At 49.0% G+C, this 24373-nt stretch overlaps 1 protein-coding gene across 1 annotated transcript in view; it reads right to left on the reverse strand.

Moving 5' to 3' along the window:
- Positions 1 to 6713: 6713 nt before the first annotated feature.
- The window catches only part of mipol1 (mirror-image polydactyly 1), a 59022-nt gene continuing 41362 nt past the window's right edge, over positions 6714 to 24373 (reverse strand). Inside the window, exons 15-18 of the mRNA XM_038729578.1 lie at positions 17149 to 17202; positions 14065 to 14159; positions 10037 to 10228; positions 6714 to 7073 (exon numbers count right to left, since the gene is read on the reverse strand). Of these exons, the coding sequence (XP_038585506.1) occupies positions 7007 to 7073; positions 10037 to 10228; positions 14065 to 14159; positions 17149 to 17202 (408 nt within the window). The 3' untranslated portion in view covers positions 6714 to 7006. The remainder of the gene's footprint in view (positions 7074 to 10036; positions 10229 to 14064; positions 14160 to 17148; positions 17203 to 24373) is intronic.

Below are 24373 nucleotides of genomic sequence, written 5' to 3' on the forward strand. Positions count from 1 at the left end.
AAAAGAAATAACAAATATAAATTATAAACATAACACAGAATTATCAGATAAAATGTTTTATTAAAGACGCAGAAGCCAAAACAATATGAAAAATGTACATTACTAATAAGAGCAGATGATCGTATTAGTGCGTGTATATTTGTGTATTTGTGGGTATGGATTTATTTTTCATTTCTTATTATTGATGATGTTGATACGAGGTTTGATTAGATGTTTAAAATTCATATTTATTGTTTCTTGTTCTTTTAGTTTCAGAGTCGACTGAAAATGAATCTCAAGATTTTCTGATTGTTAGTTTGACTGTTTTCACTCAACTGAATCTGAAGACTCACTTTTTAAACTCACAGAAGAAAATCAGCAGTGAAATATTCTGATATTCACAAGTACAAATGTGTACTTAATACTTTTACTGTAGTACATTATTTAAATTAAATTAAACTTCACATCAACCAAGTAAAACAGTCAAACGTTAGTTTGACACATGAATAACAACAACAACAACAACAATAATAATAATAAGGCGTATTCTTCTGCTCACAGTTCTTTTGATCCTTTAGGCACATTTAATTGATAATACATTTTTGGGAGCAATTTTAACTGTTGGTATTAGTACTTTTCCTTCAGTATCTGAGTACTTCCTCCAACGCTGCCAAATTAAAACAAAAGAACACACATAACCTGCAGAACAATGAGGAGCAGGATTTTAATTTGAAAAGAAAACCTGTGCTGAGAAACGTCAGTAAAAATAAAGTATTTGAGTCTTTCTTTCCTTCAGAGGGATAAAGCGGCCCTAACGCGGCCCTCTGCCACCCAGTCTGCTGTAATACGAGCCATATGTTCCCGGCGGGGCGGAGCTGGGCCCTCCGGCGGCGGCAGCGGCCCCCAGCATCATTTCAGTAAAGCCCTCGGCCCCTTTTCTCTCCGCTCGCGCCTTATGGAGGAAAATGTCGTCCACAATGCGGCGGCCCTCGGCCCCTTTCTTCCCCTCGCCTTTCATTCCCCCCACTAGAAAGCCAAGACCAGGGGCCCCGGGGCCACTAATGCCTTTTGATGGGGATTGGAATTAATTATCTCCAATAACACAATTGTGCTCGACCAACGAAAAGAGCAAAGAAGAAATCCCCTCCAGAGTCTGAGAGAGAGAAGAAGAAAAGAGGACGATCAAAGGAGAGAGAGGGCGAGAGACACTGAGACACAGAGAGAGAGCGAGCAGCTGCTGGGGGAGGGGGGGTCAGACCGATCTATAGATCTGATATCATCAATATCAGTATCATACAGACTAAACGCTGATCAGCATCCGGCCGGAGAGGAAACGCCATGATGTCACTGATCAGCTGCTTTAACTCTGGTTCTTTCATAAACGTATTAAAACTTCACATCGTTTTATTTCACAGGAATCTGAACCTCTTTGGGCCGCGTGATGGGAACCTGAAGAGGGACATTACTGGTCCACTGGGACAACAAACACCACCATCTAGTCCACCACCCAGACCACACAAGTACTCCACAAAGTGTACTACTATACAAAGTACCTCATTAACCGTGTTGCTGAGTTTATTGAAGTTATTCATATTCATATTTATACTGTTTAGAGTGATAGAAAATACACAAACGGTCGTTTATTGATATGTGTTGTGAACAGTGTTGGCAGCAACGTGTTACTGTAGTATTATTACTCTCCCCAGTAAGCAGTACTGTAAGGGATTACTATTCCTAACAGTAGTAATATTACAGTTACTGCGTTACCTGAACGCCTCTTGTTTTGTTGTCCTTGACGTGAATGTGCGACTGAGCTGCAGCTCAGGTTCAAGTCCAGAAGCCGGACCTGATGTTGTTCAGGTCAGCTGTTAGCCAGGAAGCTAAAGGCAGGACAGAGAAGGAGGGAGAGTTTAGTGAAGCTGCGGCGCTGAGCGGGAGGAGCTGCTGCCAGAGGTGTAAGTAAGTAATATAGTAACGTAACGAGTCACTTTAATGCAGTAACAGTATTTAGTAAAGTAGTATTAGTACTTTTTAAGGAGTAATAAGAAACGTGCCCAACACAGCATCAAACACTTTAAGACACAGAGGGGAAATATTCAGCCAATCAGAGAGCAGGATCCTCAGCTGTCGTGGTCTACATGAGATCACGCACACACACACACGCACACGTGCACACACACGTGCACGCTCTCTCCCAGGTGGCGTCAGAAGTTGGAGCTCCAACAAACTGAGTCTTTCTTCAGAACAAGCAGATTAACGGCTGCAGGATTAAAACCGGGACACCCAAGTCGACCACGAGTGGTCCGCCGTCACCATGGCAACCAGTCAGCGGGGGGGTGGGGTGGAGGACACACACACACACACATATATATAACCTACATATGGCTGCCGTCAGCGGGAAAACTTGTATCTTCAAGTCTAATGTGTTTTCCAGTCGAAGCTGAACTTCAGAGTGACGAGGAGACGAAGACGAGGAGACCAAAGGTTTTCAGATGTTTCCCAATAAAACAAGAGACTTTCTGTAAGGATTAAGCTGTTTGTAAGGATTCAGGTTTAAAAGTTCTGCAGATCTCTGCTGAGGTTAGCATGCAAACAGCTTGCTCCGTCCGGTCTGCCCTTCAGGCGGGTTTCTTACCAGGTTTGGCTCTTGGCCCCGGGCCCCGGGACTGATCCCACTATAAACGACCTTTATCAAGTTTTAAGCTGTTAAACCGAAAATTATTTTGTTTCACGTGAATTTGTTTTAAAAACGTCTCAGCTGCAGACAAAGAGTCTGCAAAGAGAAACCACAGACCTCAGACCCTGTCCTCTAAACACCAACACAGTGGAAAGACCGAGACCACAGAGGACAAACCAAGCTGACCCGAGTCCGGACTTCTGACAACGTCCAACATGCAGAACCATCTTTCCAGCAGCCATCCTGTTATTAATGTTACTGATCTGTATGTGATGTGATGTCACACCAGAGCACGTCACAAAGAAGCAACATAATAAAAGCAAATCTAATGTGGACACTGATACAGAAACAACATTCAAATAATAAAACATCAGCCGAACAAACCGAGGAATTTAAGTTTAAAAGTCTGCACACATGAAACAGCACGTGGAGACAAAATAAAAGTCTCCACCAGAGACTGCGTGGTTCAGGTCTGAGGGAAGACCGGTCCACCGTGGAGCAGCTGGTGAATCCTGGTAAGAAGGCCTTAGGGTTCAGGTGAAGTAAGTCTGAGATGGGTCCAGGACTCCTGGATGGTGGCGCCCCACAGGCTGGAAACTGATCCTTATTTTATTATCAGAATAGATTTCCTCACTTCCGGCTCTATTTTGACAGGATCAGTTAAAACACAAAAACATTCAGAACTCAAACTTTATATGAGAATAAAAAGCACTGATTGGTCGTTTAACTGACTGGGATCTTCTGCCCTCAGGTTTGTCTGGCAGGACAAACCTCTAGTGTCTGTTATTTCTTCAGGTTATTAAAACATCTCTCTGACTTCAGTACATTTTAAATAAATATCTTTCCTACAATTATTATTATTTCTTTAATTAACCATTACTTTTATTTAAAATGTGTAAATAAATCTGAATAAAGTTCAGCTGCTTCACTCTAAAACTTTGACTCCTTGATTTTTTACTGATTGTACTTTAATTTGGACGAATTTAACTGCAGCGACGTTTCAGACAAACATCATTAAACCCTGCAGCCCCGTGTGAGTGTGTGCGCATGTGTGTCTGTGCATGTATACGCGTGCGTGCGTGCGTGCGTGCGTGTGAGTGTGTGTGCTGCAGCAGAGGTCGACCAATCACTTTGCTCCTCCTCGTGTTTGGACAGTGTTAGTATGCAGAGCCAGTGTGTGTGTTTGAAACCTTCAGGAAACGGCAGCTTCAGCAGTTTGTTCAGTCAAACTGTAAGCAGTACATTTACTCAAGTACTGCACTTAAGTACAATTTCGAGGTACTTTACTTGAGTATTTCCACTTTATCCTTCTTCATGTATCTGACAGCTCATGTTTCTTTGTAGATCTGAAACAGCGGCCACACTGAAACACTGCATAACATGGGGGGGTGTCTGCTGTTAAAGTGCTCTCTGCATGGTTTAGGAGCCCAGTCTGGGTCAGATTGAACATTATGTAACAAGGAACATAAGAAAACCATGTTGAAAGCTTTTTATTCAAAACTTAAATAATTTTTTACATAATGTGTGTTTGTAGGGGTGATCCCAGAAACTGTCAGTCACAGGAGTGATCATAACAATGAAAATGTGTCAGACACAAACTGAATTTTAAAGAAAACATCTGATATTTTCTTTGTTGTCACAGCTAACCACCAACCAGCTTACAGCTAAAACATTAGTACTAACTTGCAGAAAGATTTCTGCATAGACACAATAACGCATACTAAACACTGCAGCAACACGACTACACAGCTGAACTTTGTTTCTATGAGGCACAAACACAGAAGTAAAGACAGAAATACTCCAACATCACCCCAACATCACCCTGACAATACTCCGACATCATCCTGAAAATACTCCGACATCATCCCGACAATATTCAGACATCATCCCGACAATATTCAGACGATACTCCAAAATCACATCTGCACGCTCACTACTTTACGCTGTTCTACAAGCTGCACGTCCTACAAGCTGCACGCTCACTACTTTACGCTGTTCTACAAGCTGCACGTCCTACAAGCTGCACGCTCACTACTTTACGCTGTTCTACAAGCTGTACGCTCACTACTTTACGCTGTTCTACAAGCTGTACGCTCACTACTTTACGCTGTTCTGCAAGCTGCACGCTCACTACTTTACGCTGTTCTGCAAGCTGCACGCTCACTACTTTACGCTGTTCTACAAGCTGCACGCTCACTACTTTACGCTGTTCTGCAAGCTGCACTCTCACTACTTTACGCTGTTCTGCAAGCTGCACGCTCACTACTTTACGCTGTTCTGCAAGCTGCACGCTCACTACTTTACGCTGTTCTACAAGCTGCACGCTCACTACTTTACACTGTTCTACAAGCTGCACGCTCACTACTTTACGCTGTTCTACAAGCTGCACGCTCACTACTTTACGCTGTTCTACAAGCTGCACGCTCACTACTTTACGCTGTTCTACAAGCTGCACTCTCACTACTTTACGCTGTTCTGCAAGCTGCACGCTCACTACTTTACGCTGTTCTGCAAGCTGCACGCTCACTACTTCACACTGTTATACAAGCTGCACGCTCACTACTTTACGCTGTTCTACAAGCTGCACGCTCACTACTTTACGCTGTTATACAAGCTGCACGCTCACTACTTCACACTGTTATACAAGCTGCACGCTCACTACTTCACACTGTTATACAAGCTGCACGCTCACTACTTCACACTGTTATACAAGCTGCACGCTCACTACTTCACACTGTTATACAAGCTGCACGCTCACTACTTTACACTGTTCTGCAAGCTGCACGCTCACTACTTTACGCTGTTCTACAAGCTGCACGCTCACTACTTCACACTGTTCTGCAAGCTGCACGCTCACTACTTTACGCTGTTCTACAAGCTGCACGCTCACTACTTTACGCTGTTCTACAAGCTGCACGCTCACTACTTTACACTGTTATACAAGCTGTACGTTCACTACTTTACGCCGTTATACAAGCTGCACGCTCACTACTTTACGCCGTTATACAAGCTGCACACTCACTACTTTACACTGGAGCAAAGGGTAATTTCTTCAGTGTTGAAACATGAAAAGATAGAATCAGATATTTACAAACATGTGAGGGGTGAACTCACTTTTGTGAGATATTGTATATATATATATTTAAACTGAACTGAATCCACGGTGATCTGTGGTTCTGTTCTGCGGTTCTGTTGGTTCCATCTGTGCAGATGATGTGGTTCTATTGGATCTATCAGTGTAGACAACGCGGTTCTGTTGGTTCCATCAGTCTGTTGAAAGTTGTCAAAGTTAAATGTTCATTTGAAGTTTTTAGGGAACATGAAGTCAGAGCGGCTTCTTTACATTTGTCAGAGCGATCTTCTGAAATTAATCTGAGCAGAGTTTCTGTTTCAAACAGGAGAGTTTAAAAGAGGAAACCTTAAATCAACACAAGAACTAAAAGGCTGATCTTCAATTAAAGACACGGGGGGGGGGGGCAGGATGAGAAGGTGGAGGTGGTACCGAGATGAAAAGCTTCATCTTCTTTGTAACTAAAGAATAAAATCTGTTGATTACAACATGAATTGTGCTAATAAAGATAATTTGAGTAATTAGACCGAACAGAACCGAAACGTGCGGCGGTGAACTACGTCACTACCATACTACACCCCTCAGACATCCGGACCTCTGACAGGTGAATAACCCTGATTACCTGGTCACCTCGGCACCTGTCAGCTGAGCAGGTGAACCTCGTGTCACTTTGGTAAGGACCCAACTGCGATGGCTAGATGACTGGGTCAGAAGATCTCCAGACCGCTCTGCAGGGCTCAGAACCTCTCAGAAGTGGTCCAAGGACGGAGAAGCTGTGACCTGGTGACAGGGTCACGGGGAGCGAAGGCTCAGTGAAGGCCGGACCGTCTGGTCCAACAGACGAGCTCCTGCAGGTCAACCTGCTGAAGAAGTTAAACTAATATCTGACATAAACACATGAACAGTTTTTAGAGTTGCTGTGAATGTAACGATTGACATTAATGAACAATTATCATTCATAAGAATTTATTTCACGTCAACACCAAATAAAGAAAAAAGAATAGACTTGTATTTATTATAAAGTGTGATAAAAGTACAGATGAAAAAATCTGCTTCAGTTCCCACAAACAGCTGAATCACATCTGAACATTAACAGAAAGTTTCTGAATGAGGAAAAACATCAACATGTCAAAATAATACACAATAAAACTGTAACTAAACATACATATACATACATATATATATATATATATATACACACACACAAAACAGAATAACATAACCAGCAATCAGTTTATAAAAAGAATGAAAATTCAATACTAATAATAAAACAGAGGAGGTCAGATGACGGCTCGAAGGCTCCCTGTCCCGACTTTCTTCCTCAAAACCTCCACCAGACGCTCCAACCTGAGGAAGAAGAGGAGGAGGAAGAAAAGGAAGAAGAGGAAGAGGAGGAAGAGGAGGAAGAAGAGGAGGAGGAGGAATTTTATTCATTGTTTTACCTGAAACCTGAAGCTATCAGGGAACAGATGTTCCTCCTGTCAGGAAAATAATATTCCAGCATTGAAACTGAACCAGAAACCCTGCAGGACCTGGTGAGAGGCCCGGGTTCCTTGTGGAGTTTCTGTCTGTTTTACCTGCAGTGTTGTTACGTTCGGGACCAGGTTCTGCCTGAGACCTTTCTATACACACAGCTGACTGTGGGTTAGAGAGGGGACCCTTCCCGGGCTCTGATTAAAACATGTGAGCCTCTATGGATGTGAGCTATGAGGGGGGGGATCTGCCTCGTCGGCTCTGCAGGACCTGCTGTTCTGTGGAACCGGTCTCTGCAGGACCTGCATGGAAAGATTCTGTGGGACGTTTGTCGGGACGCGATGATGAGCCTGTGCGTCACTGGCGCCGGTGCAGCGAGCTAACGTGTGAAGAACGTTTGGAAATGATAAACTCTTTCTTCTCTTCTGTGGTGCAGCTGAAACTCTCTGCCAGCAGTGACGGTCAGCTGTGAACTGTGCTCCGCCCCCACAAACCAAATTAAACTTCCTGTCTCTAATAACCAGCAGATCCCCCCCCCCTCCCCTCCACAGAGCAAATATTCCTCTCTTCACTATTCAGAAACTTGGGAGGCTCTTCAGAGCCGGCCGCCCCCCCGCTGGCAGCCAAATTAGAGCAGAAAGCCGCGGGTTTGAGCCCAGGAGGACGACGCGGGACGCAGACGGACGACTTAAGCTGTTTTCATCATGAATCTCATCCCTTCATCTTCAGACTGATGAGATGAGAAGCAGCAGCAGAAGAAGTCACGTTATTCAGCATCCGACCGTCATCCTGTACCCGTCGAAATCTGAAGGATTAATTCTTCCTGATCAAGTCGGCGGCAGAGACTCTCACGCCGACGCCCGCTGAATATGAATCATCAACCCAAATCTCTTTAGTCCCACACGCTTAAACAGCCTTTGAACACATCGCAGAGTCACTGACGGCCGCATGTTTGTGATGGTTTCTAACCTTCTGACCTGGTGACCGGTCACATGATCACAAATATCACAAGGACACTGAAAAACTGGTCAATGTTTACTTTTACCATCTCGTGACCCCTCAGATTTGTCTTCGGACCCCTGAGGGGCCTCAAACTCAAACCACTGACTTGTGTCAACATGCTGAAGCCGACAGATTCAGTTCTTAACCAAACTGCAGGATGAGCTCAGGAGACGAGTTCAGGTTCGTCAGCAGCAGCTGCAGAAACGAGAATCTGAAGGTTTCTTCTGGAGAAAACCTCAGTTGTGTTTTAGGAACTTTCGCTTTCTTCCACGTGGTGCGGACACACTGACGTCTCACACGGGATTATCAGGAACAAAACCACAGTCGGGTCCACGGCAACAACTGCTCGCTCCCCGCAGCAGCGACTTGAATCCAGAGACCAGATCCGACTGTTTTAGAGTCCAGACAGAAACCGCCATCACAGATTAAGCTGGGGCCGCACCATTTGGAGAAAAAGTCGATTTTAATGGAACAAATGGTGCTCTGAGTCTACTCGCTAAATTATCAAGGAAATACTGACATTTTGAAATGTGTGTTTCTCAACTTGAACAAAGTTAAACGATAACTAGTAAAACAGAAGAAGGGGAGCGAGTTGCTGTCAGGAGGAGGCACTGCTACAGGGCCCTGGAGGAGGAGCTCGTATAAAAGAGTCTATTAGTAAAACATTATATTAAAAGTATATAATATAGTAAACCGTTAGTTTGATATTAATATGTTAATTATATGATGTTACTATATTCATTATAATTTCAGTTCCAGCTGTCTCAGCTTGGGGTTGTTGTTTTATTCATTAACTCTCTACATGGTCTCTAACTCGCCAATAATCACAACTATTTATGCAGAACAATGAGGTCAGCATTTAAAATTGTTTTTAATGTCCCGATTTAGCTAAAGAGCCCGCTAACGTAGCCAAACCCACACGCTCCTTGAATTTTCCCTGCTGTCTTCTGTCTTACCGCATCTCGCTCTCGGTTTTGAGTAACGGGGCTGTTCAAGCGGCCACAGAGCTCAGACAGACTATGTTTTTAACGATTAGCATCGGGGGTCCAGCGTGGTGGGAGGTTACAGTCGGTAACTCGTAAATCAGTTTTCCGATTCGCACGATCTATTTTTATGGGCTGTATGAGAGTGAACGTCTCGCGTCGTAGATCCCAACGTTAGACAGAAGAATCGTCACGTCCTGCCTATTTAGTCATTTTGGCTATGCAATATAAATAAATACGTTCACCCACACTTTCAGCAGACAAACCGGATGTTCACACTGACAAAAACATCTACAAACTGTAATACCTTGCTAAATGGCGATTAATACTTTTTAATGGCCTTAATTTTCGCAAAATTGATTTATTACCTTTGAAGACTTTTTAAGAGCCGGCGGACATCCTGTCGACCGAAGGCAGCGACGCAGCGTTAAAACGCCAAAGCCAAACCTTCCTGATTGTCTCTGACCTTCAGCTGCTGCCGACGTCTCTCTGTCTCAGAGCGGCCGGCGTTTCTCTCGGTGCTCCGGTGGCGAGTGCGAATTTGTTCTGAACGATTAGCGGCGGGCGGGGAGGGGAGGGCGCTTACGGTAGGTTGTTGTCTTCAACGTTACTGGCACATTGCTCATAAATCATTTTCTGATTGCACGTATCTGTTTTTAGAGGCGCACGTGATGATGAGCAGCCTGCAGCAGAGAGCGCCACACACTTTATCGCTCTTATTAAATCGCACGCTTTCTGCGGTTATGTAACCGCATGACGACCTGCGATCAGCGTAATGGCGCAGCCCTGGAGGACCTCATCAGTTCTAGTAGTAAAGTCTAAAACATGGTGACAGGTGTGTTCCGATCTCACCTGAGGACTCTGTCGCTGGCCTCCCGCTCCGCCTCCTGACAGCGCCGAAGCTCCGCCTCCAGGCTCCGCTTCTCCTTCGACAGCTGCTGAAACTGGACCAGCAGGGGCGGGGCCTGACGGGCTGCCGCCAACGAACCCGGAGAGACGCCGTCACCTGGCGGCGAGGGAGGAGAGGTGAGGAGGTCCTGAGAGCTGAGAGAGGGAGCGAGGAGTTTACAGGTCAATGTTCAGGCAGTGAAACTTTATTTATACAGCAAAGGTCACAAAGGTCACAACATCAAGCAGAGCCGCTCTGTTCAGCCTGTTTTTAGACCTGAAACCACCGACCATCAGATCCTGTTACAGAGACCGGAACATTTCACCTGCATTAAAGGAGCCGCTCTGGTCTAAGTCCTGTTTATCAGATGGATCTCGGTTTGTACGCTTTAACGGTGAATCGCGGCGTCCTCACAGCTCCTCTAACATCTTGTTAAACGCCACTGGACAGTCAGGGACTCGGCCTGGGGTTTTCTGTGTGGTGCGTTCACTGTCGGCTTTAAGCAGCTGTGTCTCAGTGAAGCAGCTGAAGTTCACAGTTTGGAGCCGACGTCAGGAGGTGGAAACACACGACCTGATCTGGGAGCAGCTCACTGTGAAGGAGCTGACAGTTAATCAATCGGCTGAACGCTTCTGAGAGGCTTCAGGTTAATTAAAGGTAAACAGAGCAGAGGACAAAGGTCCCCCGGCTTCACCTCAGACTGGAGCTCTCAGACCTGAACCTGCAGAAACGCCCGGCTGCTTTGATTTTCTGCACTTTCAGTAAAGAGAAGAAGCTGTTTCAGGTTTCTGTGGGTCGACGGTGTGACGCTCAGGAGCCAGACGTCAGACATCAGCCTCGCTCAGCGGTTTAAAACCACCAGGATCCCAAATGCCATTTAAATTAGGGGACTTTAGCTAAACCTGCCACCTGAGTCACAGGACGGGCCGAGAGGACCTCGTTCAGAAACCTGTGTGCGTGAGAACCATTGTTGTCCGCTGAGGTCCTAAACCAACAAGCAGCAGGTCAGGGGTCAGAGGTCAAAGGGGGTCAGGCTTGTTCCTGACCTGCATCAAATGAAGCTTCCGTCAAACAGATGCTTGATGTGAAAGAACTGTCCGATTCACCGCCGTCACCCTGATCCACCAGAGACTGGAAGAGATCCAGCAGAGACCCTGTCTGGAATCTGTTGACAGGAAGTGATGTGTTGTACATTTCTGAGTAATCAGAAGAAGACTTGGGAGGTTTTTAAGGTTGTAAAACTCAACGTTCCCCTCAGACACATCCGGAGCAGCTCCAGGTTCAGAGTGCTGCTCAAGGACACTTCAGCTGGTTAACGGGAGGAGCCGGGAATCGAACTACCGACCCTGTGATTACCAGCTGAAACTGTGATGAAACACACATCAGACATGTATCTGACAAATATGGAATTAGGTGCATCTGTAGCCTCAGGGATTTCAACAGCCCCTGCTCCGGTATTTGATTTTTAGCTGTTAGCGGCCCCCGTTAGCGGCCCTTGTTAGCGGCTCCTGTTAGCGGCCCCGTTAGCGGCCCCCGTTAGCGCCCCCGTTAGCAGCCCTTGTTAGCGGCTCCTGTTAGCGGCCCCCGTTAGCGGCCCCCGTTAGCGGCCCCGTTAGCGGCCCCCGTTAGCAGCCCCCGTTAGCAGCCCTTGTTAGCGGCTCCTGTTAGCAGCCCCTGTTAGCGGCTCCTGTTAGCGGCTCCTGTTAGCGGCCCCTGTTAGCAGCCCTGTTAGCGGCCCCCGTTAGCAGCCCCCGTTAGCGGCCCCCGTTAGCAGCCCCCGTTAGCAGCCCTTGTTAGCGGCTCCTGTTAGCGGCCCCCGTTAGCGGCCCCCGTTAGCGGCCCCCGTTAGCAGCCCCCGTTAGCAGCCCTTGTTAGCGGCTCCTGTTAGCAGCCCCTGTTAGCGGCTCCTGTTAGCGGCCCCTGTTAGCGGCCCCTGTTAGCGGTTAGCATGGATGTACAGACAGCTGTCTCTGGATCAGTGTGATACTGAAGGAAGCTTAAAAACTTGAAGGTTCTCCGGAGGTTCTGCAGCGTCTCTCTTTGGTTTCTAAGCTGATTTCTGGACGTCACCCTGATGATTCAACACGTGTTTCTGAGAGTTCAGATCAGATGAGTCAGGACTCTGATGAGGGTCAGCGTTTCACCTCCCGCCTCCTACAGGCTTTAGTCTCTCTCTACAATCTTTACTCCTGCTGCATGTTACAGACCAGACCCTGTAGCCTGACCGGGGTCAACATGTGGTCCTGAACGAGGAGTTAAATGACAGCCCCCCCCCCTCGTGGGTTACTGTAGTTGCAGAAGAAAGATTCAGTCCTCACACAGATAAAGGGTTCATATAAAGTAGAATCTAACTAATCTTTCTGAGAAATGAAGAGGAGTAACAGGAGAAATTCACTTCTGTTTCTCCCAAAAATCCAAACCTCCCCCCCCACCTGCTGCCCCCCCCGCCCCCCTCCTCTGAGTCTCTGCAGGCGTTCGGCATCAATCCTGATGATGTATGGAGGCTCACAGTTCAGACAGCGTGGACAAACAGCACGACTCAGTCCTCCCCTCGCTCTGCTCTGCTGCAGAGCTTCACAGCCTCCTTCTGCAGACTGCTGATCAAGTCTGGACCTGAAAGCCAGACCAGCCTCCTCTTTGTGGTTCACACATCATGTGAGCGTGATCTCCTCCAAACACACAAATCACGCTCCATCACAAAGACGGTGCTCACTAAGTTCCTGCAGGTGAACAGGAACGTGCAGCTGTATTATATGAAGCGGTGTTACAGGATCAGGAAGCCACAGATCTGCTGCTCTGAGCTGACGTTCCAGCTGAAACTGTGGGACGTCCTCCCGCCGCCCTTAAAGACTGATTGTTAATTGGGGAATAATCCTGATTCTTGTACAGTTGGCGTCCTACATCTGTTCACCTGCAGCAGGTCACTCCTAAACTACAGACCAATTTCTTTTTTCCCCCCAATTTCTCTTTATTTAAGTTTTTGGATATAAAATACAAAAAGACAAAAACAACAGACAGACCTCAGAGGACGTCATTACCATCGCCACGCCAAACACATCAATTATACATTTGCACCAAAATAATCTATCAAAGTTTGCCACGTTGAGTAAAATATTTCCCCCTCAACAAATATTCAATTTTCTCCAATTTCAAATGAACCATTAGGTCTTTCATGACGGCCGAGTGAGCAGGGGGCATTTTCAACACAAGAGAATCACTCTCCGCAAAACAAATCACGCCAAGAAGAGCCCAGATTGGTTCTGGTCACTCCTAGGTCATCCTGCCAGGCTCTTTCCAAATGCTCCAATGTCGAGTCCTCCTGTGATTTTAGCAATTAATCCTCTTTCAAACGGATCAGAACACCATTTCCACTGTGGAGTTTGGGGGCTGATTAGGGAAAGATGGAAATAAGTCAAACTACAGACCAATTTCTAAATGATCTTTTTTATCTATGGTGCAACCTGTTGTCACATGTGGACGCGTGGTCAAGACCCGCTGGCCTCAGTTCGTAGCACACCGGGGGAAACCCTGTAGCGTCAGTCTGTAACACTAGAGGCAGGATATTCGAGCCGAGAGGTCTGACCGAGCGTCTGAGGATGAGAACAGCTTGTTTTTAGAATAATTCAGATGCTGTTTGAAGGCAAACAGTTTGCATTTTGTTAATTGGTAAATATGATCTGTTAATCTCTCTTTTTGAAAGCATTTTGACGCGGTCAGCTGACTGTATCCGCTACGCCTGTCGTCCCTCACACGGGACCCTCTGTCAGTGCAGCCATTAGCACGCTAGCTAATCAGAGCCCATCTCACTAACAACACATTTAAAAAGCTTCCTGTCGGCCGGCGCTGTAAACAAACGTACTACAGCGCCACGGGCTCTCTGGGAGCGGGGGCACGTCTGACGCAGCAGTGACATCACCACACTGTGGCCTCAACGAGCCAATGAGGAGAGAGAGGATGAAGGCTGAGGCTTCCTGTTGTTCAGTAGACTGACCTGTGATTGGCTCGCAGCACCTGCAGCTCCGCCTCCAGTCGGCGTCTGTCCTCCGGAGCTCCGCCTCTCTCTCTCTGAAGCCTCAGCAGCTCCTCCTGATTGGATAAAACACATGTCAATCACAATCACCTTCTGACAGTCAGTGAATCAGCTGACAGAACGAACGAGGATGATGATCATGATGATGAAGCTGGTCGTTACGCTGACATCAGCTTCCTGTGAAACGCCCGGCGCTGCGACGGAAAGTAAGGTAACAGGTTTGAAACGTTAGCGCTGGCGTGCTCAGAGCCGGCCTCTGTTTGGATAAGGATTCACTACCCAACTGGAGTGTCACACTTCACAAAGAGGATTTCACTGTCAGCCGTGTGTGTTCAGCTCCAGATCAGCACACAGTCAGCTCCCGGACTGAACCTCCAGGTGCATTCTGGGACGGAAAGAGCTCAGCTGCATCAGCAGTAAAGTCATTTTGGGAAGAATTCACAGCTCGCTCTCATCACGGGACACTTTTATTTAGTGCCTCTCGTTATGTTTTCTCTCTGGTTCTTAATTAAACTTAAAGTGACTGTAGAGCTCAGGGCTCGAATAGTCCAAGACTCGATGCTTCGATGGGCGGAGCCTGATTCGACTGTGAGATTGACAGTCGAAGCTTCGCAGCGGCGTTATGTAACGAGGATCAAAGCATTTTGGCCGTACGGGGGTGCTCAACGTCTCATTTCACATAGAACTACCGGTTTTATCAACATATAATGCTGTAAATCAAAATGTGAGAAAAAAGAAGCTTTTAATAAATCTTTTTAAAGTGCGTGAATAAATCCAAAATTGTAACCCTTCCCTTCAGGAAGGGGGCGTCGCGGCAGGCGAGGAAGAGAGACCGCCAGCTTCGCCGGTGTTGTTGTTGTCTGCAACGTTCGGGTCATTTATCACCACTGATGAACCTCACAAACATGTTATACAGTTTTACATATGTACTTGGAATAGACCCACGAGGAAACGCACGGCGTGCACGCAAAACTCTGCTCAAGACCGGTGAATGGCAGGCGAGCGGAGAGAAAACACAGCCTCAGTTCAGCTGGAAATGTTCAGCGTTACAGAGAGGCTGCAGCTTCTCAACATTAAAGCGCAGCTACCGAGCGTGAACCCGCCCGCCGCCGCACAAACACGCAGGATTCGACTATCAGTTCTGACTGGACTGTGTGAATCCTCGGTCGGGGACAGCACCGGTGCAGCTGTGAAAAACCTGGACTGGTGGGCGGTCCGGGGCCTCCTCAGCCAGGAAGCTGTTCTCAGAGTGTGCAGAGAAGACGTCCGGTTCGTGGCCCCCTGCTGGTCAGAATGCTGGTCTCCCTCTGGCCTCCCTACCCAGTCCTGACCCGCCGAGGCCCGGACGCCTCTGTGTGTTCTGACCCCTTCCTTCAGAACCTGCATCATCTGTGGGGTCGGACCACACGGGCCGGCCTTCCCTCCCCACCTGCATCAGAGAGCCTGTCGTTTGGATGCTCCTCTACAGATCCAGGTTCCGCTGGTGCGGCCCGAGCGTTTAAACTCCTGACAGAGAGAAGGTGAACTCCTACAGAACCCCCCCCCACAGAGCTGCTGCTGCAGGAATCGAACCTGCGGGCTGACAGTGACAGGACGCCGCACCTCGCCGTGTCTCTGGCAAATGTGGAGTTCGACTCCAGCAGGGATTACAGACCCGATCCGGACCTCCTCCTCCTCCTTCTCTATGCTAATTAAAGCTCTCAAGGTCTGCGAGTTTAAAGTGAGACTTCAAAAGAGAAACCAAACCCGGAGAGTCAATATGTGTCTTCTCCAGCCGGGCCGGAGGACACGCTTCAAACGAGCCGCACACTTATTAATCAGAATCATTTCCAAATGAGACCATCAGTGAGCAGGAGCGGCGGCGAGCCGACCTTTAACATGAGGAGTGAAGGTCAACGCGAGGAGGGGAGGAGGGGGGGCTTCAATTAGCATAGGAGGAGGAGGAGGATGGCAGGAGGTGAGAGGAGTGAATGACCTTTAACATGAGGAGTTAAAGGAGCAGGTCACAACAAATTGGCCCCCAAATTCTGCCCCCCGTCAGCTGACAGCCCACTGAAGTGTTTGATCAGTGATATTTTGTGTTCACTTCAACCAGCGCGTCATGACATCACTTCCTGTCTGACTCAGTCTCTCGTTCAGCATTTCTGTCCTGAAAACATGAATTTATTTAAAGTTGAATTATTATCTGTTCTGAAACAAAGTTTAACAGAGAAACTCCTCTGTCCAACCGTGACTGCAGACACTGAACTAACCACGGACCGGTCCGCTTTAAAGTTGTGGTTTCTGGTTTCATCTTGGTGGTTCTGACTCTGTCTGTCGCTTCATTTCTCAGCAGCTGTTGGTTTCTGTTGGAAATTAAAAAGCTTCCAGGCTCTAATCCCCCGGAGCCCTCCAGCCTAATTAACAGACTTCAGGAGGAAAAAGACTGAAAGAGCGACACTAATAACAAAATGTTGATATTTCAGCAGAGCTGCAGGACGACAGGAAGCAGAAGACGGATTATTGAAGGACGGAATAACTGAATAAATTCATGGATCAGTCAGTGATCTGACTGAGAGAAGAACTTCATCTATTAATACATAATAACCAAAATATTAGTGTTGCTGGGAAGAACATCATTGGTACTGAAACTAACCCTAACGTGTCCATGGACCTGGATCCAGTCACTGATCTGAGACCTGAGCAGCCACCAACACTTCCAGAGGATCAAATCTGCGACACAACAGCAGCTTGTTCATTAAAGAAGAACCGGTCCGAGTTTAAGAAGCTGCGAGCAGCGTGACTTTAAACTACGAGACTCTGACTGAAACTACAATCGGTCCTTTGTTACTGACCCCTGATCCCGACCCATGATCCAGGCCCGACCTCTAATCCGGGCCCGACTCCTAATCCGGGCCCGACCTCTAATCCGGGCCCGACCCCTAATCCTGGACAAACACCACGAAGAGAGTGAACGACGTAATGACGTTAGCTGGTTGTGGGTTTGACATTCAGGCCAACAGAGCAAACTGAAATTGAACTGAGAGAGAGAGTGTGTGTGTTTACCTCGCTCGCCCTCTGCTCTCTCTCCTGAGTCAGATCCTGTTCCAGCCGTTTACACTGCGGAGACACAATGTGGTCAGTATCTGATCAACACAATATACATCAGGAGCACACACAGCTGCCATCACCAGTGTGAGCGCCACAGCTCATTGGTTGGTTTCGTTTCCTCTTTGTGTTTCAGGCCTCTCTACTAGAAGCAGGAAGTGAGGTCAGCAGGTAATTTCAGGGCCGAGTTCAACCTCAAAACGATTAGAAACGTTTTTGGATTGAACAACATGTTTTCTTGCAAAGTTCCGCAACTGGCTCCGAGGTATTTTCTCCCGTATGGTGGCCGTGTCACAGATGTTATCCAATCAGCTGCGACGGTGTTAAAAAGGCAGGAAAATGCAGGGCTGTTCTCTGTTCCCTCACTGTTCTCTGTTCCCCCACTGTTCCCTGTTCCCTCACTGTTCCCTGTTCCCTCACTGTTCTCTGTTCCCACACTGTTCTCTGTTCCCCCACTGTTCTCTGTTCCCACACTGTTCTCTGTTCCCCCACTGTTCCCCCACTGTTCTCTGTTCCCTCACTGTTCTCTGTTCCCTCACTGTTCCCTCACTGTTCTCTGTTCCCTCACTGTTCTCTGTTCCCCCATAGTTCTCTGTTCCCTCACTGTTCTCTGTTCTCTGTTCCCTCACTGTTCTCTGTTCCCTGTTCCCTCACTGTTCTGTTCCCCCATAGTTCTCTGTTCCCTCACTGTTCTCTGTTCCCTCACTGTTCTCTGTTCTCTGTTCCCTCACTGTTCTGTTCCCCCATAGTTCTCTGTTCCCTCACTGTTCTCTGTTCCCTCACTGTTCTCTGTTCCCTGTTCCCTCACTGTTCTGTTCCCCCATAGTTCTCTGTTCCCTCACTGTTCTGTTCCCTCACTGTTCTCTGTTCCCTCACTGTTCTGTTCCCCCATAGTTCTCTGTTCCCTCACTGTTCTCTGTTCCCTCACTGTTCTCTGTTCCCTGTTCCCTCACTGTTCTGTTCCCCCATAGTTCTCTGTTCCCTCACTGTTCTGTTCCCTCACTGTTCTCTGTTCCCCCACTGTTCTGTTCCCCCACTGTTCTCTGTTCCCTCACTGTTCTCTGTTCCCTCACTGTTCTCTGTTCCCTGTTCCCTCACTGTTCTGTTCCCCCATAGTTCTCTGTTCCCTCACTGTTCTCTGTTCTCTGTTCCCTCACTGTTCTGTTCCCCCATAGTTCTCTGTTCCCTCACTGTTCTCTGTTCTCTGTTCCCTCACTGTTCTCTGTTCCCTGTTCCCTCACTGTTCTGTTCCCCCATAGTTCTCTGTTCCCTCACTGTTCTGTTCCCTCACTGTTCTCTGTTCCCTCACTGTTCTGTTCCCCCATAGTTCCCTGTTCCCTCACTGTTCTCTGTTCCCTCACTGTCCCAGTGTCCTCATACAAATATTTAGGTGTTCACACTGACAGTCTCCTTTGCTGGAACACACATGTTGAAAACCTGTGCAACAAGTTGCAGCAGAGGCTTTATTTCTTAAGGCGTCTAAGGTTGTACGGTGTGAGCAGTCAGATCATAATGATTTTCTACCATGCAATCTTAGAGAGTGTCATCAGATATGGAATTACTGCACGGTTCGGCAACTTAACAGCTAAGTTGAAAAACAAGCTTGCCAACATGCACAAAACAGCCGTGAAAATTACAGGAAGGAGGGACTATGAGGCTGTACAGAGCCTGCATGACCAAGCAGTTATGAAACAGGCTAAGAAAATGAAATCGGACCCTCGACATCCTCTCTTCCCTGAATACGAAACCCTGCCATCAGGAAGAAGACTCTGTGTACCAAGACGCAAATCCAATCGCCTAAAATGATCATTTGTGCCGGCCTCCATTAAGCTGCTGAACTATGTAAAGTAGTGTAAAAATTAATAAATATGTGAGCACTACAGCACTTTGCTTGCAACCTTGGTGCAATAGGGCAACGTGCAATAAATATACTAGTACCTTACCATATGCACTTTACACAAACTTCAGTTCAATGGAGCAATGTGCAACAACCACACTAGCACTTTAATCCATGGAACTATGTTGTCAACAAAGTCCTTTTTCTTCTGTGTTTATATTTTCCTCTTGTGAACTACAACATGTCCATGCTTCTCAGGTTCTTGTTGATGTCTTTTGTGAATTGTTCTTTTTTTTTATGAAACAACTCTGCACTGTGCGCAAGCAGAATTTCCCCTTGGGAACAATAAAGTTAACCTAACCTAACTGTTCCTGTTCCCTCACCGTTCTGTTCCTAACCCGTTCAGTTCCTTACTGTTTTGTTCCTTGCTGTTCCTCACCGTTCTGTTTCTAACTGTTCTGTTCCTCAGTTTCTAACCGTTCTGTTCCTCGCTGTTCCTCGCTGTTCCTAACAGTTCTGTTCCTTGCTGTTCTGTTCCTCACCGTTCTCCATTCCTCGCTGTTCCTAACAGTTCTGTTCCACACTGTTCTGTTCCTTGCTGTTTTGTTCCTTGCTGTTCCTCACCATTCCTAAACGTTCTGTTCCTTGCAGTTCTGCTCCTCACCGTTCTCCATTCCTCACTGTTCCTAACTGTGCTGTTCCTCACGGTTTTGTTTCTTACTTTTCCTGCAAACCAGATCTGCTGTTTAGATGTGCAGGTGGAACCTTGTTCTAAAGAGCGGTGTGAAGCCCCTCCCGCTGTCTTGCAGGCTGTCCTGTCAGCAGGTTAATCTCTCAGAGCTTTACAGATTTATAAACTGACCCGTGTTCCTCCTACAGCCAACCTGCATCAGAGGTTCATCCAGAACACTCAGCTGATCTGAGAATGATTCCGACCTCTGTTCTCTGTCAATGAGCTGATCGATCAAAAGACAGAAGGAACCAAAGTTCTTCAACCTGAGGAGCTGCTGATGTCACTGCACGTTACTGAACTACGGTATCGTTATAATCAATAATGATATTTAAGATGATTATTGGTCCAATCTTTTTATTCTGATCTCATGATAACAAAAGGTATCAGGCTCCACCCACCTCCACCTGCTCAGCCAATCACACACAGTTTCTCTGCACTATGTGTGTGTGTGTGTGTGTGTGTGTGGGGGGGGTCTTGTTTGGTTTTGACTGACAGCTCAGATCAGGCGCCGTGTCATCATGTGATCAATATCACCATTCATCACACCTCTGTTTCTCAGAACGGAACAGTGAACTTCTAAACTTCACCTCATGTTCTGATGATGGACGTCTGACTCATGTCCCTCCATTACTCAGTGACCTCCACTGGCTCCCCGGGGCCTCCAGAATCAAATCCAAGCCCTGATGCTGCATACAGAGCTACTCCTTGGTCTGCACCATCTACCTAAACTCCATAATCCAAGCCCACGTTCCTTCTGGGCCACTGCGCTCCTCCAACGAACGCCGCCTGGTTCTGCCATCCCTTCACACAAAGCAATCTCAGTCCCACGATGGTGGAACGAGCTACCGCACGCCATCGGAGCAGCGGCGTCCCTCTCTGACTTCAAGAAGCTCCGGAAACCTCTGCAGAGAACACTTCCTCTGATAACACCTCGAACCTCTGACATCACTTCCTGTGCTCTTCTTCTTCTGGCTCCTCACAGTTCTCCTGTAGTGACTGCACTATTCGTTAACTCTTACTTCTTCCTTCAGGTCGTCTGATGCCGTACGTGCTGACAGCTCTTAGTGTTTATTGCTGCAGATCCAGTGAAACGTTGCAGCTGTTAATAACGGACGTGCTGCCAACACTCGCAGGACACCTGCCCAGGATTCAGACTGACAGGACAGCGGATCACAAGTGAGATTATTGATGAATTTAAACAGACTGTCAGTAGATCAGACATTTCTCGGGCCTGATTTTTCTGAAACTGGGACATTTTAGGCGATTCAAAGAAATAGTGACTTCCTGTGTGAATGTAGATATCACCACAGTAACCCTCAGAGTAATGAGCTCATCACTGTAATCTATTTTTGACATTCATTCATTATTCTGTGGTTCTGTTAGAACTTTATCATTTTTATGATGAGATTCAGTTTTTATTGACTTTCAGTTAATATGCAGATTAAAATAAAGCCCAATAAGAGAAATTATTCTCCAACAGGTGCCGTTTCAGTAAATGAGCTCCAACACGGCTGAAGAACAGAATCAAACCCACGACCTTCCGGCGAGTCTGGCTCGTCCAGGTGAGCTCTGCTAACCTGTAAGAACCTGTAATTACCTGATATTAACTCAATAAAAGCAGCTGCCGTATGAGACGGCCGGGGAGAGTGAGAGACTGGGAGCGCTCGGGGAGACACCTCCCCCACTTTTCTAATATTTCCCAGAAGTCCCGGTTGTGGCGGGGAGATAATCCCTGAGAGATGAGGAGAGGGAGCGAGGGATCGGTGAGCGGCGACGGGGGAAGGGGGGGGATCCTCCAGCGTGGAGTGTTCTCTCTCTTCTTCTTCTCCTCAGAGGATTATAGTGGCATTTGAAACATATTTCAGCACGCCGCGGCAGCGGAGCGAGGGCGGGATTAAAGTGTTACTGTGGAGGGGTGGTGTTAACGCATAGGGGCGGGGTGTTAACGGCGATATTTGTGGGGGTTAGTGGCTGTACGCTGGGTGATGCTGAAGTGAAATGGATATGGCGGCGAGTTCTGTGGGGCTAATGGAGGCGGCGGGGGAGGGGGGGGCAAACTGATACAGGTTTAAAGGTTTGCTACATCTCTACAGGTACTGCACTGACTTTAAGTTTGCAGACGACACCACCCTCATTGGGCTCATCACAGGTGGGGATGAGTCCGCCTACAGGTGGGAGATCGACCATCTGGTGACCTGGTGCAGCCAGAACAGTCTGGAGCTCACCAGGAAAGCCTTGGACACCTCCAGGACTCTAAATTTATGGCGGCGCCCCACCCCTCCGGACACAAAATGTTTCAGACACTCCCCTGCGCCACATGACCAGTTTCATCCAATCTTCAGGCGCCCTCCCCATCCGTCTCGCTGCGCTACCTTCAGGCGCCCTCCCCATCCGTCTCGCTGCGCTACCTTCAGGCGCCCTCCCCATCCGTCTTGCTGCGCTACCTTCAGGCGCTCTCCCCCATCCGTCTCACTGCGCTACCTTCGGGCGCTCTACCTTCAGGCGCTCTCCCCCATCCGTCTCACTGCGCTACCTTCGGGCGCTCTACCTTCAGGCGCCATCCCCCATCCGTCTCGCTGCGCTACCTTCAGGCGCCCTCCCCATCCGTCTCGCTGCGCTACCTTCAGGCGCTCTCCCCCATCCGTCTCACTGCGCTACCTTCGGGCGCTCTACCCCATCCGTCTCACTGCGCTACCTTCAGGCGCTCTACCCCATCCGTCTCGCTGCGCTACCTTCAGGCGCTCTCCCCCATCCGTCTCACTGCGCTACCTTCGGGCGCTCTACCTTCAGGCGCCCTCCCCCATCTGTCTCGCTGCGCTACCTTCAGGCGCTCTACCTTCAGGCGCCCTCCCCCATCCGTCTCGCTGCGCTACCTTCAGGCGCTCTACCTTCAGGCGCCCTCCCCCATCTGTCTCGCTGCGCTACCTTCAGGCGCCCTCCCCCATCTGTCTCGCTGCGCTACCTTCAGGCGCTCTACCTTCAGGCGCCCTCCCCCATCTGTCTCGCTGCGCTACCTTCGGGCGCTCTCCCCATCCGTCTCGCTGCGCTACCTTCAGGCGCTCTACCTTCAGGCGCCCTCCCCCATCCGTCTCGCTGCGCTACCTTCAGGCGCTCTACCTTCAGGCGCCCTCCCCCATCCGTCTCGCTGCGCTACCTTCAGGCGCTCTCCCCATCCGTCTCGCTGCGCTACCTTCGGGCGCTCTACCTTCAGGCGCTCTCCCCATCCGTCTCGCTGCGCTACCTTCAGGCGCTCTACCTTCAGGCGCTCTCCCCATCCGTCTCGCTGCGCTACCTTCGGGCGCTCTCCCCATCCGTCTCGCTGCGCTACCTTCGGGCGCTCTACCTTCAGGCGCTCTCCCCATCCGTCTCGCTGCGCTACCTTCGGGCGCTCTCCCCATCCGTCTCGCTGCGCTACCTTCAGGCGCTCTCCCCATCCGTCTCGCTGCGCTACCTTCGGGCGCTCTCCCCATCCATCTCGCTGCGCTACCTTCGGGCGCTCTCCCCATCCGTCTCGCTGCGCTACCTTCGGGCGCTCTACCTTCGGGCGCTCTCCCCATCCGTCTCGCTGCGCTACCTTCGGGCGCTCTCCCCATCCGTCTCGCTGCGCTACCTTCGGGCGCTCTCCCCATCCGTCTCGTTGCGCTACCTTCAGGCGCCCTCCCCCATCTGTCTCGTTGCGCTACCTTCAGGCGCTCTACCTTCAGGCGCTCTACCTTCAGGCGCCCTCCCCCATCCGTCTCGCTGTGCTACCTTCGGGCGCTCTACCTTCAGGCGCCATCCCCATCCGTCTCGCTGTGCTACCTTCGGGCGCTCTACCTTCAGGCGCAATCCCCATCCGTCTCGCTGCGCTACCTTCGGGCGCTCTACCTTCGGGCGCTCTACCTTCAGGCGCCCTCCCCCATCCGTCTCGCTGTGCTACCTTCGGGCGCTCTACCTTCAGGCGCTCTCCCCCATCCGTCTCGCTGCGCTACCTTCGGGCGCTCTCCCCATCCGTCTCGTTGCGCTACCTTCAGGCGCTCTCCCCCATCTGTCTCGTTGCGCTACCTTCAGGCGCTCTACCTTCAGGCGCCCTCCCCCATCCGTCTCGCTGTGCTACCTTCGGGCGCTCTACCTTCAGGCGCCATCCCCATCCGTCTCGCTGTGCTACCTTCGGGCGCTCTACCTTCAGGCGCAATCCCCATCCGTCTCGCTGCGCTACCTTCGGGCGCTCTACCTTCGGGCGCTCTACCTTCAGGCGCCCTCCCCCATCCGTCTCGCTGTGCTACCTTCGGGCGCTCTACCTTCAGGCGCCCTCCCCATCCGTCTCGCTGTGCTACCTTCGGGCGCTCTACCTTCAGGCGCCCTCCCCCATCCGTCTCGCTGTGCTACCTTCGGGCGCTCTACCTTCAGGCGCGCTCCCCCATCCGTCTCGCTGTGCTACCTTCGGGCGCCCTCCCCATCCGTCTCGCTCTCCCAGACTATTAGGAAACTGTTTGTGAATTTGGCAGTTCTGCTTCAGTTGTATGATTACCAGTTCACCTCTACAGGTACTTCATCACAAGTATCACTACAGGTATTCTTATCTTCACAGGTACCTCTTCCTGTTGTCCTACCTGTGAAGAAGCAGCTCTACT

Source organism: Micropterus salmoides, unplaced genomic scaffold (assembly GCF_014851395.1).
Source record: "Micropterus salmoides isolate LMB-PRFRI ecotype aquatic unplaced genomic scaffold, ASM1485139v1 Ms_hic_scaffold_19, whole genome shotgun sequence".
Taxonomy (NCBI): Eukaryota; Metazoa; Chordata; class Actinopteri; order Centrarchiformes; family Centrarchidae; genus Micropterus; species Micropterus salmoides.